Raw genomic sequence first — 20586 nt, forward strand, 5'->3', positions numbered from 1 at the left:
CCAAGAGCTGGCTGAGAGCAAGAGCATGCCTGGATTCTTCTGAAGCATCAGGAAAAGCATTTTGCATATTTTTCATTGCTTTTTTTTTTTTTTTAACTTTTTGCCTCAGAGAGACAGCTCCCTTTCAGAGCAGGAATTTGCCTCCGAGGTAGCACGGCATGGAGGCATGCTGCTCCAGGATTTTACAGAGCCGATTCTGCTGCTAACACAAATGCTGTCTGTATTTGCCAGATAGCATAGACAGGAGCCCGTCGCACGGCTGAACTAGGGGGCAGTCCCCGTCCAGGCATGCAGTTATGGATTCTGAAAGACAGGTCAAGGTCAAGGTTTTGGTTTTTCACTTTTGCTTTCCTCTATCATTGCATCATTGTGAATCCAAACTGTGATCCTTCACTCTTAATTCTTTTGCTTTGTTTGTTTGTTTGCTCAATATTATGGAGGATTCATTACTTGGGGATGTTTTATTTGTTGGTTTGAAATGTCGGGTGATTTCCTGATGGAAAAAGGTTGAGGAATGGAACAGTGACCATGGATGCAAATCAGATCTGCCATGACTGGTTGCTGCAACGTTGCCATTACTGATTCGATATGCAGGATATCTTGGAGAGAACTGGAGACCAATTTTCTGGATCTGTTTATTAATGTCTGTAACTCTTTTTATTTTCGTACAGGAAACTGATGACATTGAGAGTCCTAAACGCAGCATCCGAGACAGTGGCTACATCGACTGCTGGGATTCCGAGCGCAGTGACTCTCTCTCCCCTCCTCGCCATGGCCGAGATGACTCCTTTGACAGCCTAGATTCCTTTGGCTCCCGCTCTAGGCAGACACCTTCGCCAGATGTAGTGCTCAGGGGAAGCAGTGATGGTAGGTTGCAGTCTTCATAAACTGCACATCCTGGAATTAATCATTAACCGGGGCTGCATGGCAGAGAGATGGGTGCTGGGAAGGCATGATTCCACAACCACCTTGCTGGAACCTGGTAATTCTATAAACCGGTAGGGAAAAAAAAATGTCTTTGAATGTTTTTCATGGTGCTCAGAACTTTGGTTGATGTTGCCAGCAGTTTATTTGAACACTGCCTCAGTGAGCATATCTTCTATTGGAAAACGTGTTACATCATTCCTCACTTGGCTTTGGTGAATCAAGACGCTGGCAGACCATTAGCTCATAAAGTGTGCTAAAGTTTATGTACTCTGGGTATGAGGAAGGGAAATGTTTGAGCGAGTACCACACTGTATAAGTGAAAATGGATCCATTTCCAGCAAACTGGAAATGCACTACCCACACTTAGGAAACTTCTGAAACCTGGGATTGTGCGACTTTAATTGGCACATTTTTTGGCAATCTGGTACTTATGATACCTGATCGGTTGGCTAGCTCGATGCAGGTGGCCCTCAATGTATAGTGCACAACCCAGGCTGCCTGTTCACCCTGAGGCTGGATTTGATTTCAACCCCACAGATTTTATATCACCTGTATAGAATGATCATTTTTCCTTACAAAAATGTGTGGTCATGTAACCTGAAATAAATTAGTGCCTGTTTTTAAGAAGCTGCTTGCCTTATTTATCTTGCATCTTTGTAGGTTTGGGAAGGGAAAGGGGCTTGGCTCTGCATGTTAAAAGTTGCAGAAAGTCACCGAGGCTTAGTGGGGAATTTTTTGTTTCCATTTTTTTATATATTGCTTGATTAGTGATAAATTTCTGGACTTAGACCTACTCTCTGTGACCAGAATTATCTTTTGTAGCTAAAAGATACAAAACTGTGTTACTAAAAGGACTTGAGTATGGAATGTATCCAGAATCTGAGTTAATTACATACAGCATCTCATTTCATCCTCAGCCCAAATCTTGGAGATTCACAGTATCTTACTTACTCCTCTTCTTTAGCTGTGAGACATCCTTTATTATGCTTATTTTACAAATGAGGCTTCAAGAAGTTAAGTATTGTTCCAATATTTTTAAGAGGACAAAAATCACTGTCAGTAAAATATCATAACAATGTTAGCCTCAAGAAGTTGGAGTCCAAAACATACTCCTCATTTACCAAAACGTCTTTCTGTTTCCCTAGTAGATGTTTCATCCTCAATGACTGGGCAAATGCTTTTATTTAGGACTTATACTTTCTAGCAAATAAATCAGCCTAGAGGCCATGTAGTATGTGACTTCTAAAGAATTCTATGGTGCATTGTGGGCTGCCTGAAAAACATTTCTAAGATTTTATTTGACATCTTAAGTACCACCCACAGGACTTGAAGTGAAATACCAAGTCCATGGTCTAATTAGGCTTTAACTTAACCAAAATGTGAATTTACTCTTACAAAACTTCTCTTAGTCAAACTGTTTCATTCATATTGTTTTGACTGCTTTTTAAAAATTATTGCCTTTTTTTGCCCTGATTTGTTATAACTAGTAATATAGATTGTTCACTGTGTCACCAGCTTCCAGGGGTTCAGAATGATGCTGAACTACATCTTGAGGGAATTTTAGATGGTGATTGTTAATATTATACTAATATGTACAGAGGCATAATTTAGTTTGCAGCAATTAAGATTGATAAGCTAGAGTCTGCTTATAAATGTTTTCTCCATCTAAAGACTAACATAGAATTGAGCATTATAAAACACTCTTATGAAATAGCATCCTACACAGATTTCACCAATCAGGCTGATACCTTAATTAAGGCTTATGTTCCTGTAAACGAGGAGGTTTTTTAAAAGAAAAATAACACACATTTGACCTGTCTTTAAAATGCAATATAATTTTAGCCACATATATGTTGGATTTCACATGGGTTTATGGTATGTTTCTTTAAATGATGACAATCAGGAAGTTTGCCCGTTCTAATAAACACTTCCAAATTTGGTAGAACTTTTTTTTTGTCTTCAAAATATATTTCCTAGGACTTAATAACAAATTGGGGAAAGCCTTACCATGAAATTCTTCAAGACTATATTGAGTCAATATGGAGAGTTTTTATTTTATTATTATTGGTACCCAGTGACCCATTCAAAAAAAATCAAGAGCCACATTTTTCTGGGCACAGGGGCACAAACCTGTAATCCCACCTGCTAGGGAGGCTGAGGCAGGAGGATTGAAAGTTTGATGCCAGCCTCAGCAACTTAAGGAAACCCTGTCTCAAAGTAAACAATTAAAAGGGCTCCAAGTGTAGCTCAGTGGTAGAGCACCCTGGCTTCAATCCCCAGTACCCAACAAACAAATTAGCTTTTTATTAAAAGCCCCACATTCCGAAAGGTGCTGTGGTTCAGTGTGTTGGACACAGGATGAACTAATAGGGTTGATTCAGCCAAACTGTCTTGCGAGTTAGGTGCCCATTTCCTACCTCTCCTTCATTAGCTCAACTTCTAGGGCTGCTTAATGGACTTCAGTGAAGAGGAACTATAAATCTTTCCACTCATAACCTTCTAAACTGATCACATTTATGATAAGTAAGAGGTATCCTGTTAAATGAATATTCTTCTATTTTGTATGAGAGCTGTATGAAAGGGGAGACATAAGGAATAAGCAAAATTAAGTGTTAGAGGAAGATTCAAAGAAAAGCATTATGTGGCAAAGATAAAGGAAGGAAGCAGAAAAGAAGGAGAAGAAGTGAGACCCCTAGTTGACGGAACAGAAAAGTAGCCTCATAAAAAGGAAGGGTTGGCCTTTTATAAAAATAGATCTCCTTGTGCTCTGTTACATTTTCCTAACTTGGGTCATACATGGAGAAGCCACCCTAATCAATTTCTAAGTTCATAGGATGAGATAAAAATTTTTTCCAGTCCTGGCCTTAGATGAGCTCTAACATTAGCCAATGGTGTACCATGCCAGCCTCTTCCGAGGTGCTTTATGTCATCTCATTTAATCCTCAGGAGAGCTGTAGAATCATCTCTGTGTATGCCATGACGACCTTAGTTACAAAGGGTTTAAATTCCCAGGGTGGGGCAGGTGGGAATGTCTCAGGGGTAGAGCGTTTGCCTAGCATGTGCAAGGCGCTGGGTTCGATCCTCAGCACCATATAAAAATAAACAAATAAAATAAAGGTATTGTGCCCAGTTATAACTAAAAAAAAATTTTAAATATATTGGTGAATAAAATGTTTAAAGAAACAAGTTCCCAGGCCACGCAGCTAGCGGGCGTGGAGCTGAAATGAGCCTGGTCTGTAGGTCCATAAACTACACACCTCTCAATGAGCCACTCTGCTCTTGAAATGTCTATTGAAGACATTCATCCAAGAATAATCGGTGAGGGGAGGAGGTAGTGTGTTTATGTGTCAAACAATGTATTTTGAGACGTTCACAAAGCCCATCATAGATAATGTGTTTTGAATATGGAACATAATAAATAAGGTTCCCAGGTTATTGGATTTTAGAACTGAGGGATCCAAGACAACTCTGATCCACCCCGAAGCTTCCATAGTTGGTTGAAGAGTTATTTTCTTGCATTCATTTTTCAGTGCAGGGCGGTACTTCACTTAGGACACTTTAAGCAGAGAACATATTCCCAAGAGAAGTGTGTTACCACAGGAAAAACTCTGAGAGTTCAGAGAACAGACACTGGTTTCTCAGAGCTATCACTAGACAGCCATGAGAAAGGGCTCCTTTGGCTTCTCTGAGCCCGTTTCTACCTTTATAAAAGGGAATAATTCTGTAATTCCAGTGACTTGGGAGGCTGAGGCAGAAGGATTGCAAGTTTAAGGCCAGCCTGAGCAACTTAGCAAGAGCCTGTCTCAAAATGAAGAATCTAAAGAGCTGGGGACGTAGCTCAGTGGTGAGGTGCCCCAGGGGTCAATCCCCAGGACTTCAATAAATAAATAAATTGAGGATGATATCAAGTGTGGAAACATCTAAGAGCTTGGAAAAGCGAGGTAGTGTTAGTGTCTATTTATAAAGCAATTCACAGGAGGCCCTAAACATTTTATTATGACACTGAGACAGATGTACTTGTAAAAGGACTTGAGGCAGGAAGGGGGCTAAGTGATGAAGTAAATAGTTAACAAGAAATGAAATGGTCAGAATTTCAGAAGGGAGACTGAAAGCAAGTGGGATGAATAATTCATAAACTGAATATTTTGTGTACAACAATGAGCAACTTGTTTATGGCCAACACTTTTAACTTCGACAGTCTTTTTAAAAAGCCATTATATCATTTAATCTCCAGGGCAATTAATTTCATTGCTGTTTTACAGGGGAGGACAGTGAAGTGTGTTAGAGTCGAGCCTAGGAACTCACAGCTCATTTCTGACAGATCCAGAACTATGATGATATTTAGAGTAGGCAGCATTTGCTCAAATTAAACTATTCATAGTTTAATTGGTGGTGGGGGGTGCGGTGAGAGGTACTGGGTATTGACTCAGGGGCACTCAACCACTGAGCCACACCCCCAGCCCTATTTTGTATTTTATTTAGAGACAGGGTCTCACTGAGTTGCTGAGTGCCTTGCTGTTTCTGAGGCTGGCTTCGAGCTCATAATCCTCCTGTCTCCTCCTAGAGTAGGCAGCATTTATTAAACACTTGGTGCCAAGTCCTGCCCCAATAGTTTTACCTGGATCTGATCCTTCCAACCGTCTTATGAAGCAAGTGACATTATTATCCCCATTTTATAGATTGAAAAACTGATGCAGTGGTAAAGTGATGCTTACAAAGTCTGATACATAAAGAGACCAGTGAGTAGCAGAGTTCAAAGTGAAGTGGATCTGGCTTAAAACCCTGCACACTACTCACTCTGCATCTCTTGGCTCTTAGTTGAAGGCTCTTTTCTTAAATGTGGATAGATTCATTTCTATTCATTATCGTCGGAGTTGAATGTGTTAAAAATGCTGGTCATTTATATAATACTTAGCAAGAGCTTCATTCTAATAGGTCTTAGAAATCTAATGAGATGAGACCCAGGAAACAGGAATACAATGTAATTATCGGGGTCTTTGCCCAACAGAAGTCTGATGTGGGCCGCATGGAATTCCTTTGCATTATCTAAAGTGCTCCTTAAGCCAAGTCAGTTCATGCATTCACCAGATAACCTGAGGATGCCCACCATGTGCAAAGGCAGTTTGGTAAAAACCACAAACAATACATAACTCTTCTTCTCAAAACACAAGGCAGAATGTATAATGTGCCAGAAGAGAAGACAAGATTATAGAACCATAGGGATCACAGAAAGAAAAAAAAATTGCCTCCAGCCAGGGCACCCGGGCAGAGCTCCACTGCAGGGGAATCTACAACCGCTCCTTGGCAGGCAAACCCTTGCAGTGATCCAAATTGGTCACCTCCCTGAATTCTTATTGTTCTTCATGTTCATGTGCCTTCTCTACAAGTTCAATCTTCTAGGTATTTCATAGTTTCAGATACTTCAAAGACAAGTCCTTTATAATTCTTATTTGTCAAAATGTCTAGCACAGTATAAGACCTGCAGCAAGAGCGCATTAAGAATTCCCCAGGTGAATTGATGTCATATTGCATGCTATGAATCTCAGCGGGCTCGTAGTTCCATGCCAGGTGTATAATTCCCAGATACAGTTAGGTGTCAACTCTATATTTATTCTTAGTTTGGTGGCTTGTGTTTGTTTTTTCCTTATTAGACTTGAGAACTTTTCCCAGAGAGGACATGTGTAGACTGATACTTTAGATTTGTTAAGTGATGGACTTAAGGAAGGAATCCCCAGAACCCACAGATTTAACCACATCCCTGACACTGTGCACTCACCCCTGGGGAACTTTCTGTTCGCCTGACACACTTTTCCATCACCCACCTTGTCTTCCCCAGGGAGAGGAAGTGACTCTGAATCAGACTTGCCGCATCGGAAGCTGCCAGATGTGAAGAAGGATGACATGTCTGCCCGGCGGACTTCCCATGGCGAGCCGAAGTCAGCAGTGCCTTTTAACCAGTACCTCCCAAACAAGAGCAACCAGACAGCCTACGTCCCCGCCCCTCTGAGAAAGAAGAAAGCGGAGCGAGAGGAATACCGCAAGAGCTGGAGTACCGCCACCTCGCCCCTGGGCGGGGAGAGGCCCTTCAGGTAAGCCTGTGCTGTGCTGCTCCTGTCCTGGGGAAACTTTTGAATGAGAAGCAGGTTAAACAACCATTTCAGAGCATGGATGGAAGGGGCAGAACAGATCCCTGGAGAGACCTTGTCATGATAAAATATCAGCTTCACAAAGGCACCTAGAACTGGGCCTGGCCCATGGGAGGTGACCAGAAAATACTGGTGTAATAAGTAGCTGTATAAAGCCAGTGTTTCCGACAGGAGAAAGGGATCAGATCTGTCATCTGTATCCTTCTGCAGGGACTGCCTGACTCCTGATCCTGTGAGGTTGGGTATAGGAAGACTTTTTATGCAAAATGACTTTTTAATATCTTTGTACAAGTTCATCCAAATACAAACTCAAGTGATGCTTGGAACATGCTTCACAATCACACATACGGACAAGATAAATGGAAAACACGTTGATCTCATCTCTTGAGAGAAACAGTGTTTTCCTAAGAGAAACAGTATTCTCCTTACTCTCATTTAGATATTTATTTATTTGTTCAGCATATATTTATTGAGCATCTACAATGTTCTAGGTGCTGTCTTCTAGGCTTTGGGGACCCAATGGTATATAAGATAAGAATCCCTGCCTTCAGTAACCTTACAATAAGGAAACTTTTCTAATAGTTCACCTTCGCCAACTATGATTTTTCTGTTGAATAACATTTTGTTAGAAGTTTTAACTATTGAACAACGCTAACAAGCTTCATTTTTCCAGCAGAAAAGGGTTTTTCCTTTCAGTACCAGTGTTGAAATAACTCTTAATCAATGTTTAAGTACCAGGCATTGTATTAATGAACCAGTGGCTGCACTTATTGTCTTCACATTACCAGGTTCATATTGCATGCTATGACTTTTTTTTTTTAAGTGATACTAGAATGGCTGGGAACTGACATATGATCTGCTCCCCCCGCCAGTCTGTTAGTTTGGTAAACTATCTTGTCCAACTCACTAGTTATCCTGAAACAATAGAGGAAGAAGGAAGCGAAGTGGGGTCTCCAGATGAAGAAGACCCAACCTGCCAAATGGATCCTGGTGGGAAGGCTCCCGATGGTGGGTTAGAATTACCCAACGTTAGTGGGAAGGAGCAGCCTCCTGCAGAGGGGGCTTCAGTGGCGCCAACTCCCCTGTCTGAAGACAAAGATGCTGCTGAAATCCAAAAACGCAGAAGGCTAGAGCAAGCCGGGATCAAGGTCATGCCTGCAGCGCAGCGCTTTGCCAGGTTAGCGCTGCTGCTGGAGGGCCGGCCCCACCAGCTCTCTGCATGCCCGCAGGTTTGGAATCTGCCCAGCAAGTTGGACTGTTCATCCTGTTGTCCTGCTTCCTGCTTGTCCCATTGCATCACTCTTCCCTACTCTGAACAAAGAGAAATAGATAATAGCTTTTGCCCTAGGGCCCGTCTCTGCCAAGTGTTTGGTTATTTTAAATGGAGGTGAAGGCTGAGTTCCCTGCTGCTTGATTTGACTTTGTGCTAGTCAGTCCTTTGTGGGCTGCAGGATTTACCTAGCAATGGCATTTTATTTGTCTATTGTTTGTGACTTGTTAATGTTTATACTACTCCTAAATGGCTCATTATCCCAATGTACACATCACTAGAAAATAGTGTCTTGAAATGGGGAAGACTCTTTAGGAAGAGTGGCTGGCTTAAAAAATCCACTCACTTTCTTTGCCTTAAGGGAGTAGTAACTGGGATTGAATTTATTTCTCTTTATTCTCTAAAGTATGTTGATTCAAAACCAAAGAATAAAGTGATTACTTCTTTTAATTGTAACAAAGGCACCAGAGTACAGTCCTGAGGCTTCATACTGAAGGTTTCATGGACACCTTCAGCAATCAAAGCCACAGAAAATTAGTTGGACAGTTTTATGTAGTGCTTTGTAATCCTGGTTAACTTTTCTTATATAAAAACTCACGATTCTAACAAATAATACATTATAAATTGGCTTTGATAGCAGTCCAACAATTGAAATTCCTTTGTCACTTGCTATTTCATTTAATTCTCAAAGACAGGTGCTATACTTGTTTTACAGAAAAGGAAACTGAGGATGAGCGCTAGTAAGTGACTTGGAGAGCTGGTCACCACCAGCCTGGTGGCCAGGTTTGGGTGCTCTGACCACAGTACCTCATGGGCCTCCCACACATTTGATGGAACACTTTGATTTTTCTGTTCAGCTCCATATGTGGTTATTTCTGTGGCCTAGGTTTTTATTGAAACCTCTGATGTTGAACTATATATATGTATCCTTAGAGTAGTTTTGTGTTGATAAAAAACCAAGGATATACTTTTTCCTTTCTGTGGTATCCCACAGATAACTATGCCTATCCAAAACATGTACAGCTTCTAGAAATTTCTAACATTTAAAATTATATGTGTGCTCCAAGCAGCTCTCTGAGATAACGACAAGCAATGCCATAGACTCCTTTCTAGAAAATACAGATATTTTATGAATTTTGATTCAAAGACATTGTCAGACACATGCTGGAGGGCCAGCATCCCTTGAACATCTGCTTATCCCAGAGACTGGGCTAGATGCTGAGAATACAAAAATGAGTAATATTCCCTCACTTTGTACTGTTTTTAGACATCTTATGTCCCTCTTTAAGTTCAGGACATAATTAGAGTGTGAATTTACCCCTGTCCTCGCCAAATTTAATCCTTGTGTCTTTGACACACATGCTTTCATTTTTACAGATCTGTGAAGTCTTTAAGCTAAAATTTACCAAGGGCATCATTATCTTTCAAATATCCAAAAAAGCAAGGGGAGATGAGCAGGGAGCTACACAGAGCTAAGTGGGCACACCCAGGAATAATGGCGACATGTTGAGAAAAGAAGTCAGGCACAGGATGGGAATGCCATCAAGTGTTGGTGCCACTTCAGTAACCAGGAGGCTTACTTGACAATGAAACATTGAACACTTGTATGACGATTCTCAAATGGTATACAAACACAGAATCCTAATTAGTTTAAGGATGTCATTCTGATTGGTGTCTGTTCTACTTACGTGATCATTTTTGCTCCCATTCATATTTTCTGCTCTCAGGTTAAAGATTTACCTCTTTCATTCAAGTGGACTCTATGAAGCAGAAGTTTGCAAGACAGTCCATGTCCTCCTACCTCAGATCTTATAAGTCTTTAAAATTAGGCCCAAGATAATTATACATATTCCTAGAGAATGTCCCCAACAGCACCACCACAGACCTGCTTCAATCACCAGATTCATTTGTTAGACAGATTTTGTCAGCTGCTAGCCAGCTTATGAGCTTTTAAACAGACCATGCCACCAGCCTGGCACATCTGAGTTTTTGTCACTTAACTTTTGTAAGCCACAATAGAGTTGAGAGTCATTCTAAGTTTATCCATATTTGGGGGTCCTGCTTTTCATGTGGCGGAAAGTCACTGAACTGGAATGAAATGCATATCATGAAAAAGAAAAGGATTCTTGCTGTCTGGAAAATAAGAATATAAATCACTGAAATATGCAGATGTCTCTCAAAGCATTTTAATCTCAGTCTCCTGTTTTGACATCCAGATGGATTCTGGCCATCACATCTTTGGACCCAACAAGAGGCCCACGATCCTCCTCCTTGGGGGCCATTTCTCAGTTGAGAAATTATGTCTGCCGAGAGGAGAGAGAGCCTGGGGACCTGAGGCGCACAGAGACAAGAACAAAGCTCTATTTTTACAGACCAGTTTTCAGTTTGTCTGCTTCTCAGGCATCTCAAACACCACTTTGCATTATTTTTAAGACAGTCTACAAAAAGAAGCAAAGGTGATGTTATTTCAGTTTCACATGAGATTAGAAGCCGGGCAATCCCGAGCCTCCTGTGAAATAATATATTAGGAGGTATCTTAGCATCAAGGGACACAAAATAGGCCTTCTTAATAAATGTGTGGCATTTAATATTTATTAGTTTCCACTGAAGTAAAAAAAAAGAACATATAAACTACTTTTTCTTCTATTTTATTTTATGATTGTGTTAACTTAATTACTCCCTCCCCCAATATAAGACTAGGTCAAAGAAGCCAGGATTTCTGTTTTTAAGAGGATAAAATAAGAACCAAGATTCACTTCCCCTGAATTAAAATGCCATGGAGATTTGAGTTCTCTTACTTGGTGTTTCCCATTGGAGAAGTAAACTTTTTTTTAACTGAATTATAGGTTTCACGTGATTGTACTTCTTTTCTAATTGTTTTCATATGTTTCAGCACTCAGTATTTTCTGCTAGTCTGTGAATCTTCTCAACCACATAGTAATTAATTACAGAGGGGGAAAAAACTCTCCGAGGAACAATAGACATTTTAGAAATCTTCAGAGGAAGAGCAGACATAGCCAAGCCAGACACGTATCCCCCGCATCCCTCCTCACCAGATGCCGTCACTGATTGTGGGTGCACAGTTCTTTGGGCCTTGGGACCAGGCAGACACATACCATGCACTGATCTTTGTAGCTTCCCTGCCTAGAGATGGGGTGAACAGAGGTTTCTGGCATGACCCATGACATTCCCAGGAGGACTAACAGGCTTTTCGGGAGAGCCCAGTTTCTTTCAATAGAACAAGCTGACAGCCAAGCAGAACGGGTTGCTTATTTGTTGCCAAGTAAGAGGGGGTAAAAGACAATGCCAGAGCTTCCTTAGTTTAAATCAGTCTCTCGTTCACTTTGAACTATATAAGGCTCAGAAACGTTGAGAGAAGAGCCTTTTCTTCCCTGTCCCCTGCGTCAGTCTTTCATCTCTCCTGTGATAGCCTCTCTTGTTTTAGATGAGGCTGGGCTGGGTGGCCAGGTTGGGGATGGGGCTCTGCAGTTCTCACTGGAGGATGGACCCTGTTCCTTCCAAGCGAGCTGCGTCCACCCAGCAACCCAAGCTGCCAAGAGCCACTCATCTGTGAATGACCTGAAAGAAATGAAATAACCAGCCCTTCCCATGAAAACGAAGTCTGATAGCTCAAGTCTGCCACTTACATTGATTTCCATTAATTTACCTACATTCAAATGACATGAAAGGGAGAACGTAACATTCTGCACATTGGGCCTTAACATTCCTAGTTCGCAGGGTTGTTGTGAACGTTAGTGCTTCTGGGATGTACTAGCTGCTCAGAGAGTTGTAGTTATTGGACAATAAAGTAAAATATATCAAAGTTTCACCATAGATGGTCATTAGATCTATCAGGGGAAATGACACATCATAAAAGTCACCAATATACTTTGTTAAGTAGACACCTGTAACTGCTATCCTACACTTTTGCCTTAGACATATTATCTATTATTTCATAGCCAACAGCTCCAGCCTAGAGTTTGCATCATTATTTTTTTTTCTCTCTGAATCTGCTGTAAAGCTCTAAGTTTATGGAATTCAAGCAATTAGCAAAAATCACTCATTGCTTCTGTTTTTCAAGTGGGCGGGGCTTGTCTTTTAGCAGCCAATGATACGGAAAATTTCTTCACCCCCACTTTTTTTTTTTTAAGGACATATATCTAAACTGAGATCACTTGAAATGAGTCCTGCCACACTGGGCATGGAGCCTAAAAAGACACCCCAGGGGACTTTGGAGCCTGGCTGGGCTTACATGATGCATAAGGTGCCAGCTTCTCCCTGCTCAAATTAGCATCACAGTTAGGCAGGACCATTTGCATACATGCATATTTTTGTATTCCAAAGAATTCTGCCTAAGCTGTGCATAGTGGTACATGCCTATAATTCCAGTGACTGGGAAGGCTGAGGCAGGAGCATAATGAGTCCAAAGCCAGCCAGGGCCACTTAGACCCTGTCTCAAAATAAAATGTACTGGAGATGTCTCTCGGTGGTATAATCCCCCTGGGCTCAATACCCAGTACTGTATTTGAGGAAATAAAAGAATTTTGCCTGAGATGACGCCCAAGACTCCTGGTCAAAGAGTAGAAAGAGTGCTGCTCATGGACTTGAGATTCATGCTGAGGATCTGCTTCCACACTGGGGTGTGAGAATATGTAAGGTTTGTGCTTCCCTTTGGGGGTATAAGTTTGAAAGCATTTATAAACTACAAAGTGTTGTGCAGATATGGTGAGGTGTGATTAGAATTCTGCTATCATTAATTCTGCCTAAATGTTGTCTATAACCACCAGGCAAGGTCACAAAGGCATCTTAAGTACAAGTCACAGGCTCCCTTCATTTAGAAAACAAATTACTTCACTTTTTTTTCTTCCATAATAATGACAATACTGTGGGGGGGGGGGTGTGCATGCTGTACTTTCTACTTTCCTGTTGTGGTCACTTGCTCACTGAATAGTACATTGGTTTGTTTGTCACCATAGAACAGGATATCTGGACTGCCTGGGTTTGCATTTTAAGAACTCACTCTGACCCTTGGCAAGTGTCTCAACCTAATCTGTTTCCAGTTGGTAAAATGGGAATGATAATTAACAGAGACCTTGCAGAGTTAATGTTAGGACAGAATGAATTAATACTTGAAGGAATCAGAACACTTAGTATGCACTCTGTAACCATTTGCCACCTGCAATATCTTCAGTGCTTTTTACATAAAGTGCCTTTGAAGAGGTTTATGATAGGGCCTATCATGGTCCTTCTGACCATTCTTCATGGTCATGGTCAACCAATACCAGTTGGTCCTTGCCAGACACTTTGGCCACAGAGGCAGGGGAGAAGAGTGGAGGAACTGACAGTTGGATGTGCAACTCAAAGGGCAGGATTTCATCTTTTAAGAAATAAATTTATTCAGAAGTAAAACATTACCACCACTCCACATTTTTGTGTTTTAAATTTTTATTGAGAACAGTGGTTATCAGTGAAACATTTTCTTGGCATGACCCATGATGCTTTTATTTTCCAAATCAGGTGGAATTAGGGCTTGCTGTCACCTTAAGATGGTGACATCCTCTGGAATAGTGTGGGGCAAAGCAAGAGACAGTGAGCCAGCTGGTGGACTAGATACACAGTTTCATTGCTTATCATGTTCTCAGCCAGACTAATTCTCCTGTCTTCATTCCTGAGATAAATTTGTCCTTTGAGGATGAAGAATTTTCTCTTAATCCTCTCTTAGAAAGCTCAAAGTAGATGAACTTTCCTTAGAAATTGAAGTATTTTATTTATTTATCATCTTTATGAACTGAGGAGATAATAAATGATGAAAAATGTTTTAACGCTTTGTTCTCACTCAGAAACAAATCTGGTCTTATGAGAAAGTGGAGGGCTGGGGATTTGTTTAGCTGCCACATGAAGCATAATTGCTCTGTCTTCACCCACCCAGGGACAAAAACAAACACTAGTGAAAAAAGTCCTAAGGCTGATGGCCTGATGTTCCACCATTAAGCTGAATGCTCTTAGCAATTTAAAATTCCTATTTCAAAGAGGTCCTTAAGACTCCTTTGAAAATGGAAAGGCCCATAGTAGTAATTTTAAAATTATTTTGACCAAAACATCCTGGACATCTCACATATAACAAATAAGCAGTGCTGGAAGCTGGAGGGGCCTAGGGACAGAAGAGGGAAGGAGTTGCTAATAGGGCACAATAAGCTTTGTTGTTGTTGTTGTTGTTAACAGTAGTGGAGATTGAACCCAGGGCAAGTGCTATACCATTGAGCTTCTTCCCCAGCCCAAGATAAACTTTTATGCCTTGGGTTCATCCTAACAATAGTCTTAAACTATTCCAGATGTCCACACTTTGCAATCTGGCTGTGCTATCATATAGCTTCACTCCTCATTTTCCCCCAGATCAGGACCTTGGTGGCTCAGTGTTTTGCCCTGACAGTCAAAACAAATTGAATAATACCTACTGGGCAAATTACTACTGTGCTAAAGAAGAAAGAACAACAACAAAGAATTTCCTACTTTTTCCCAATTTCATGAAAATAATTTGGATTGTCACTTTCAGAGCCATTTAGGATCCTGCTTTTCTGATGCTGCTGGAGCCCTGCAAATTAAATGAATTTTTAGTATTGCTGGTCTGGCTAAATTCAAGGTTTTAAAACCACCCTAACTATGCCGCAACTCTGGACTGAAATAATAAAGTGATGTCATTTGAACTAACGAGATGGGGAGGACTTTTCACTAATAATGCCATTGTCTGCCTGGAGATGGGGATTTCAAACTTTTTTCTTTGTTGGTCTGATCACATGTGGAGTTCCATTTAATTTTGCCCTATCAGCCAAAAGCAAGTAAATGAAGAGAAAGAAGCTGTTCGTGATATTATCCTTCGCAAAGAAAATCCTTTCCTGACCCACCAACATGGCAGAGATTCCGAGTCAGAAGACGAAGTTGTGTGTCGACTGCCCGACCTTGAGAAAGACGACTTTGCTGCAAGAAGAGCAAGGACAAACCAAACCAAGCCAGCCGTGCCATTGAATCAGCTCCTCTATGGGCCTTATCGTAAAAAAGACACAGAGAAATCAGATAGCAGCCAACAGCTCTCAAAGGGAATCTCAGAAAAGAAAAATATAGAATATAACAGGTGTGCACTGTGTGTGTATGTGTGTGTCTACAAAAGAAAGTGAACATAATTAAGCAAAGGCAAGTTGTATCATCGTCCCATCCCTCTTTCTTTCCCCAATTACATGCACCTTGTCATGGTGGATTATTTTGAAATAGAGCTTCCTATGTTCAAATGTCTGAAGGCAGATGGTAAAGAGGAGAGTAGCGATGTCCAAAACAGGACTGAATTTGCCAAATATACCAGCGTGTGGATGTGCATCAGGACACATCACCCCACATGGGTGCTGGTTCATAGACTGGCCTTTCAGAGAACAGCCACAGCTCAAGGCTGCTCCAATCCACTCAAAGGAGGCAGAAAACATAGTTGTTCCCTTGCTGTAAGCTCTTCTCTTTTTAGAAACTTTTCAGTGTTGCAAGGAAAATTAAAAATGAGGCCTGCTCTTTTTTCTCTCACACCAACAAGATTACCTGGACAAATGAGGAGGATATTTCCCAACAAAAAAAGAAAATCTCAAACATAAAATACACTTTTATGTGTCCTATCATGGAAATAGTTTTCAAATGGGTTTCCTTTTCTTTACTTTTCACCCATCATCTTAATACTAGGTGGAGTATTTCTGATCAGAAAATCCAAAACCCCAAATGCTCCAAAATCCAAAACTTTTTGAATGCTGACATGACACTAAAAGTGGAAAATTACCCACCTGATCTCATATGATGGGTCCTAGCCAAAATACAGGTGCACTGAAATTATTGTATAAAAATTGTTTTCGGGCTCTGTCTACAGGATGTATAGGAAATATAAATGAATTTTGTGTTTAGACTTGGGCTCCATCCCCAAAATATCTCACTATGTAAATACATGCAAAGTATTTCAAGATCTGAAAAAAAAATCTGAAATCCAAAACACTTCTGGTCTCCAGCATTTTAGAAAAGAGATACTCAATCTGCACATTTTGGAGTGAAATTGGGAAAGGAAAGCAGTATTAAGATGAATTTGGCCAGTCGGGTTTTGTCTTAAGGTATCTGCTTACTGAATTCTGTTCTTTAGCATTTATCATGCTTATATTTTTCCTGCTATCAAATCAGAGTAACATCTTCATTATTTTTGTGTCCATCATTTTAGAGGTTTCGAAAGTTGAATGAAGTAAGGATACCATTATCTTAGCTGTGCTTTTTATAATGAAAATGGTTCTTTGTGCAGACATAGGGAGCTCAATAGAGTAATTAGTATTATTGCTACTGTTATGTGCTTTCTTAAGGAAGCACCAGATACAAACTCAGGATAGATCCCTGGATGCAGAACAGGGATTAGAACAGAGAACACCTGACAGCGAGTTTTCATAGGACACATTATAACTTCAGGAGGCTCTTGACTTGAGCAGTGCCCGTTGGCATGTCTTGTAACAAACCATTCTTGGAGGGCCTTGCAGGGTAGATTAGTTGTTGCAAGTGTAACAGAGACTTTTGGGTAACTGACTAGCATCCAGGTGTATTGGTGGTGATCATCCATTTGAGTGAGGGAAAGGAGAGGCCTCTATATCTCCCTTTTTCCTTTCTCCTCCATGCAATTTTAATTCCTGATAGTCCCCACTGCATTTGTCATGGTCACTTGATTCTGTTTGGGGGAACACAGCTCTGGGTCTGGGGCAGATCATGACTTCTCTAGAGAGCATCAGAGAACTGATAAAATAAGTAAATAAAGCCAAGTCCCGGTGGCTCTTTGCTATGCCCTTCCTTGATCCCTTTCCCTAAACTAAAAAATAAATAGGAAGTTCTATAGCCTTCCTATTTGACCCGGTTCTGCAAATGTACCACATCACGTAGGTAACAAAAGAACCTCTTGGATTTCTGGCTTGGATGAATTTCTGTCTTGAAAAAAAAAACATAGGCCCTGTTTATGTATGTTTTTGAGTTTTTTTCTATTGCAAGAAGCATATTTAATTAGAAATTTACTTTTAATGTGATAAATGTCACAGCTTGGGTTTAAACGATGGAACTCTCCAGCTAGTGTTCGCTTTTTAGCAGAACAATTGAAAATATCAGTTTAGCATCATAAAGGTGAATGATTAATAACAAAAGAAACAAATGAGTATTGGTTCTGTAATCCTAGGCAAAGAGCATGCACTCTGTTCTTCACGTTTACAGTAGCCAGCTCTGGCTAATGCTATGCAGCAAATCCCGAGGTCGAACGTCGAAACTTTCTGTTCAGAATTCACTTAAATGTACTTTCTGGCAGTTGTGGGTTTACGGTTGAGATGTTTCACATGTGAAAAACTTTCCAGCTATCTACAAACTAATCCTAGAATTTGGATCCTGCAGAGCTCATTACTAACATTTTACTGATGCAGTAAAAAAACATTCCAAGAGAGCTAAGGGATTCAATCAGAAAACTTGAATTCATTACAGTAACTTGAATAGTGTGGGAATTGGGCATCATTACTGTCAAGCTGAAATCTCATTACCATTCTTAATAGTCTTTCAGTGAGCCCTGGCTTCTCTTCCTAGACTAAACTAGAGACTGTCATCTTCTGGAAAAAATTCTGTCTCATTACAGTGTTAAAAGGGCAGCGTAGATGAAAGTAATCACAGCTCCAATTGATTCCACATTTTTGAGACAGGGAAAGGTACTTCTGCCCTCTCACTCTGTCCTCGGCCTCTGTATTTCCATGCTTGACCTTCTATTTGTCTGCTCCCCTTGTTTGAATCTGATTTTTCCGATGAAATGGGGGCCTGGATCAAATTGACAGAAACCAGGGCCAAACAGAAGAGGTGAAGTCGACGGTGACCTGTATTACGCGAGCTCAGGAGAGTGAGCCAGGGGAAGAGGGACTCAGGAAGGTCCCAGACCTGTACAAGGATGACCTGGCCCAGAGGAGAATCCAGGGTAGTCTTGGTCCCCACCGGGAGGCGCCCAGCTTCATCACACTCTCCAGAATTACAGAAGCTGACTTGCAGACATGGGAGCGACTGAAGGTTTCAGAAAAGACGAGGTGTGTCATGTTTTCCTCTGGTCACCCTGCCCCAGCAGCGGTATTACGTAACATTGAGGGGATTGAATGCTTATCCTTGTTTCATTTTTAATGTTGATAGCTGGAAAAAAAAAAACTCTCAAAACGTACAGCTTCTAAAAATCTGCATGTTCTGCATGTGAGACTTACAATACACGAAATTACAGACCACCTCATTAGTATTGCCTCTTTCACCAGCGATTTGCTGTGAATGGTTACTTGTTTTGATAAACTTTTTTATCATAAGAAACTTACAACTGATTTTTAAATACTTTGTAATTATTCCACGATGCCTACGATTTTCTTGTGCCATCCTTTATGATGTTAGAATTGCTGTTTTGAAAGCAACAGGAACTTAAAGCACTATTTACTTGCGCGAGACAGTCATTATTTCTTCACCGGGTTGGTTAATGGGAAAGCAATTCTGTCCTAGTCATAGGAATCTTTTTCATATACTTAGTTTTGTATTCTAAGCCTTGTATTGATTTGTACCCCCCCTTAGAAACCTTTGGAATTTATTTTTGGTCTGACTAGGGATGGAGATGCTCAGCATATCTGTGTCCCTGAGCCGTCACCTGAAATCAGTGCTGAAACTGCCATCCGCGATGATTTTGCCAGCCGCAAAGCCAGAGCCTACACAAAAACTTCCTGCCCTAGGCAAAAGTTTGTGCACTTTGGGCCTGTGACAGAGATAGATCAGCAGAAATGGAAGAGACTCAGCATTGGCAAGGCTGGGCCTAGGGAGGGTGTAGAAGAAGTTACCACTCATGGCAGCAAGAGTCAAACTTACCCCATGTCCCCTGACTCAGCAGCTACTCCCAGCCTAAAGGAAGACCAAAAGCTTAATCCACAAAACGACTGCAGGTATTTTTTTTGCCATCCCTTTCAGGGATATCTGCATAGAAGTCGCTGCTGCTTTTAACAAGTTTGTTGGGGCTAGAGGTGTACAGCATGTGCTGAGTGTGTGCTGCTTAGTGTTCATGAGGCCCTGAGTTCCATCCTCAACACAAGATAAAACAAAAACCATGGAGAGTTTGCTAAAGCACATTACAAAAACCCCTAGAGTTTTAATAGATTCTTCTGCTGAATAGCAGAGACATGATGTTGGGGGTCACCTAGGGGAAAGCATGTGTGTGAGGTTAAATGTCAGGTGTTTGTTTTGATCCTGTTGTCCCCAGAATCACTGCCGGGAATGCCAGGAATCTCCACAAACAACTTTGTCCCTCGGCAGCATTAAGCACCATTTTATTAGTTGAAAATATTGAATGAACTAGGTGGAATGTTTTACTGATATCACTAGTATTTCTTCTAAAGATATATTGATAAAAGTCTTCCCTCTTTTCTGTCCCATGGTTATGAGATAGCTATTAGCATCATGAGCTCAAATTTTGAACATCCAAGTAGACACATTAAAAAAGGAAAAGATCTCTTCTCTTCTTCTTTATTACCTTATTATTTAGGTAATAAATCCTAAGTGGAAAAGGACTTCTCTTTGAGAGGTTTCTGTAAGTCAAGTGTTTCTCTAAATGAATCACTGCCAGATTCGAGAGGGAACAGCTTGTAGGCCCATCACGTGTTCTCCATCCTCCCTAGAGACCATCCAGCTGTGAATTTCCAAATCTTCTTTTGGGGGTTCAGTTCTGTGGTCTATTCTCCCTTCCATTAAGGAGGTACAAGACATTGCTAGGACTGTGGATTAGCTCCATCCCACCTGCCTGGCCAAGGCCAAGTGAGGTTCTCCATGGTAGGAGAAATTGCTCAAGACATTCTTCTCCATGCTTTGCCCTTGAAATCTGAAGGAAATGGTAGGTGGATCCAGACTGTGGCAACACTATAGAAAAGATCAGGCCGGAGGTATAAATACACCAGGAACACAGTCAGGGCTTCACAGGCTAATAGGGGTCTGAGGTATAAGGGTGGGGTAGAAATTCATGAGAAATGCAACCTCAAGTCCTTGAATGCTGTGGGGTCATCACTCAGTCCCAGGTGACAGGGTCATGCCAGGCTTCCTTGACTTCTCTTGGGTCCTCGCTAGAGCTCACATTCCATTATCTCAGTCTGTTTATATCACCCTTACTAACCTGCCCAAGGGATGACAGCAGCAGACCTAATCCATCTTTCA

The 20586-nt window shown here is 41.1% G+C and overlaps 1 protein-coding gene across 15 annotated transcripts in view; it reads left to right on the top strand.

Annotated features, from left to right (window-relative positions):
• Nucleotides 1-20586, top strand: part of Limch1 (LIM and calponin homology domains 1) — a 327240-nt gene that overhangs the window by 244372 nt on the left and 62282 nt on the right. For 9 of the 15 annotated variants that reach the window (XM_046455207.2, XM_046455133.2, XM_046455341.2 and 6 more), the window contains exons 7-8: nt 672-867; nt 6764-7016. In XM_046455207.2, coding sequence (XP_046311163.1) covers nt 672-867; nt 6764-7016 — 449 coding nt within the window. Of the gene's footprint in view, nt 1-41; nt 321-671; nt 868-6763; nt 7017-7983; nt 8251-15169; nt 15473-18203; nt 18447-18998; nt 19329-20586 lie in introns of those variants that run through there. The other 6 variants (XM_058582547.1, XM_058582585.1, XM_046455404.2 and 3 more) reach the window with 5 other exon arrangements.

The sequence above is a fragment of the Marmota monax genome, unplaced genomic scaffold (assembly GCF_021218885.2).
Source record: "Marmota monax isolate L192 unplaced genomic scaffold, Marmota_monax_Labrador192_F-V1.1 WCK01_AAM20220418_F8-fsc00025, whole genome shotgun sequence".
Classification (NCBI taxonomy): Eukaryota; Metazoa; Chordata; class Mammalia; order Rodentia; family Sciuridae; genus Marmota; species Marmota monax.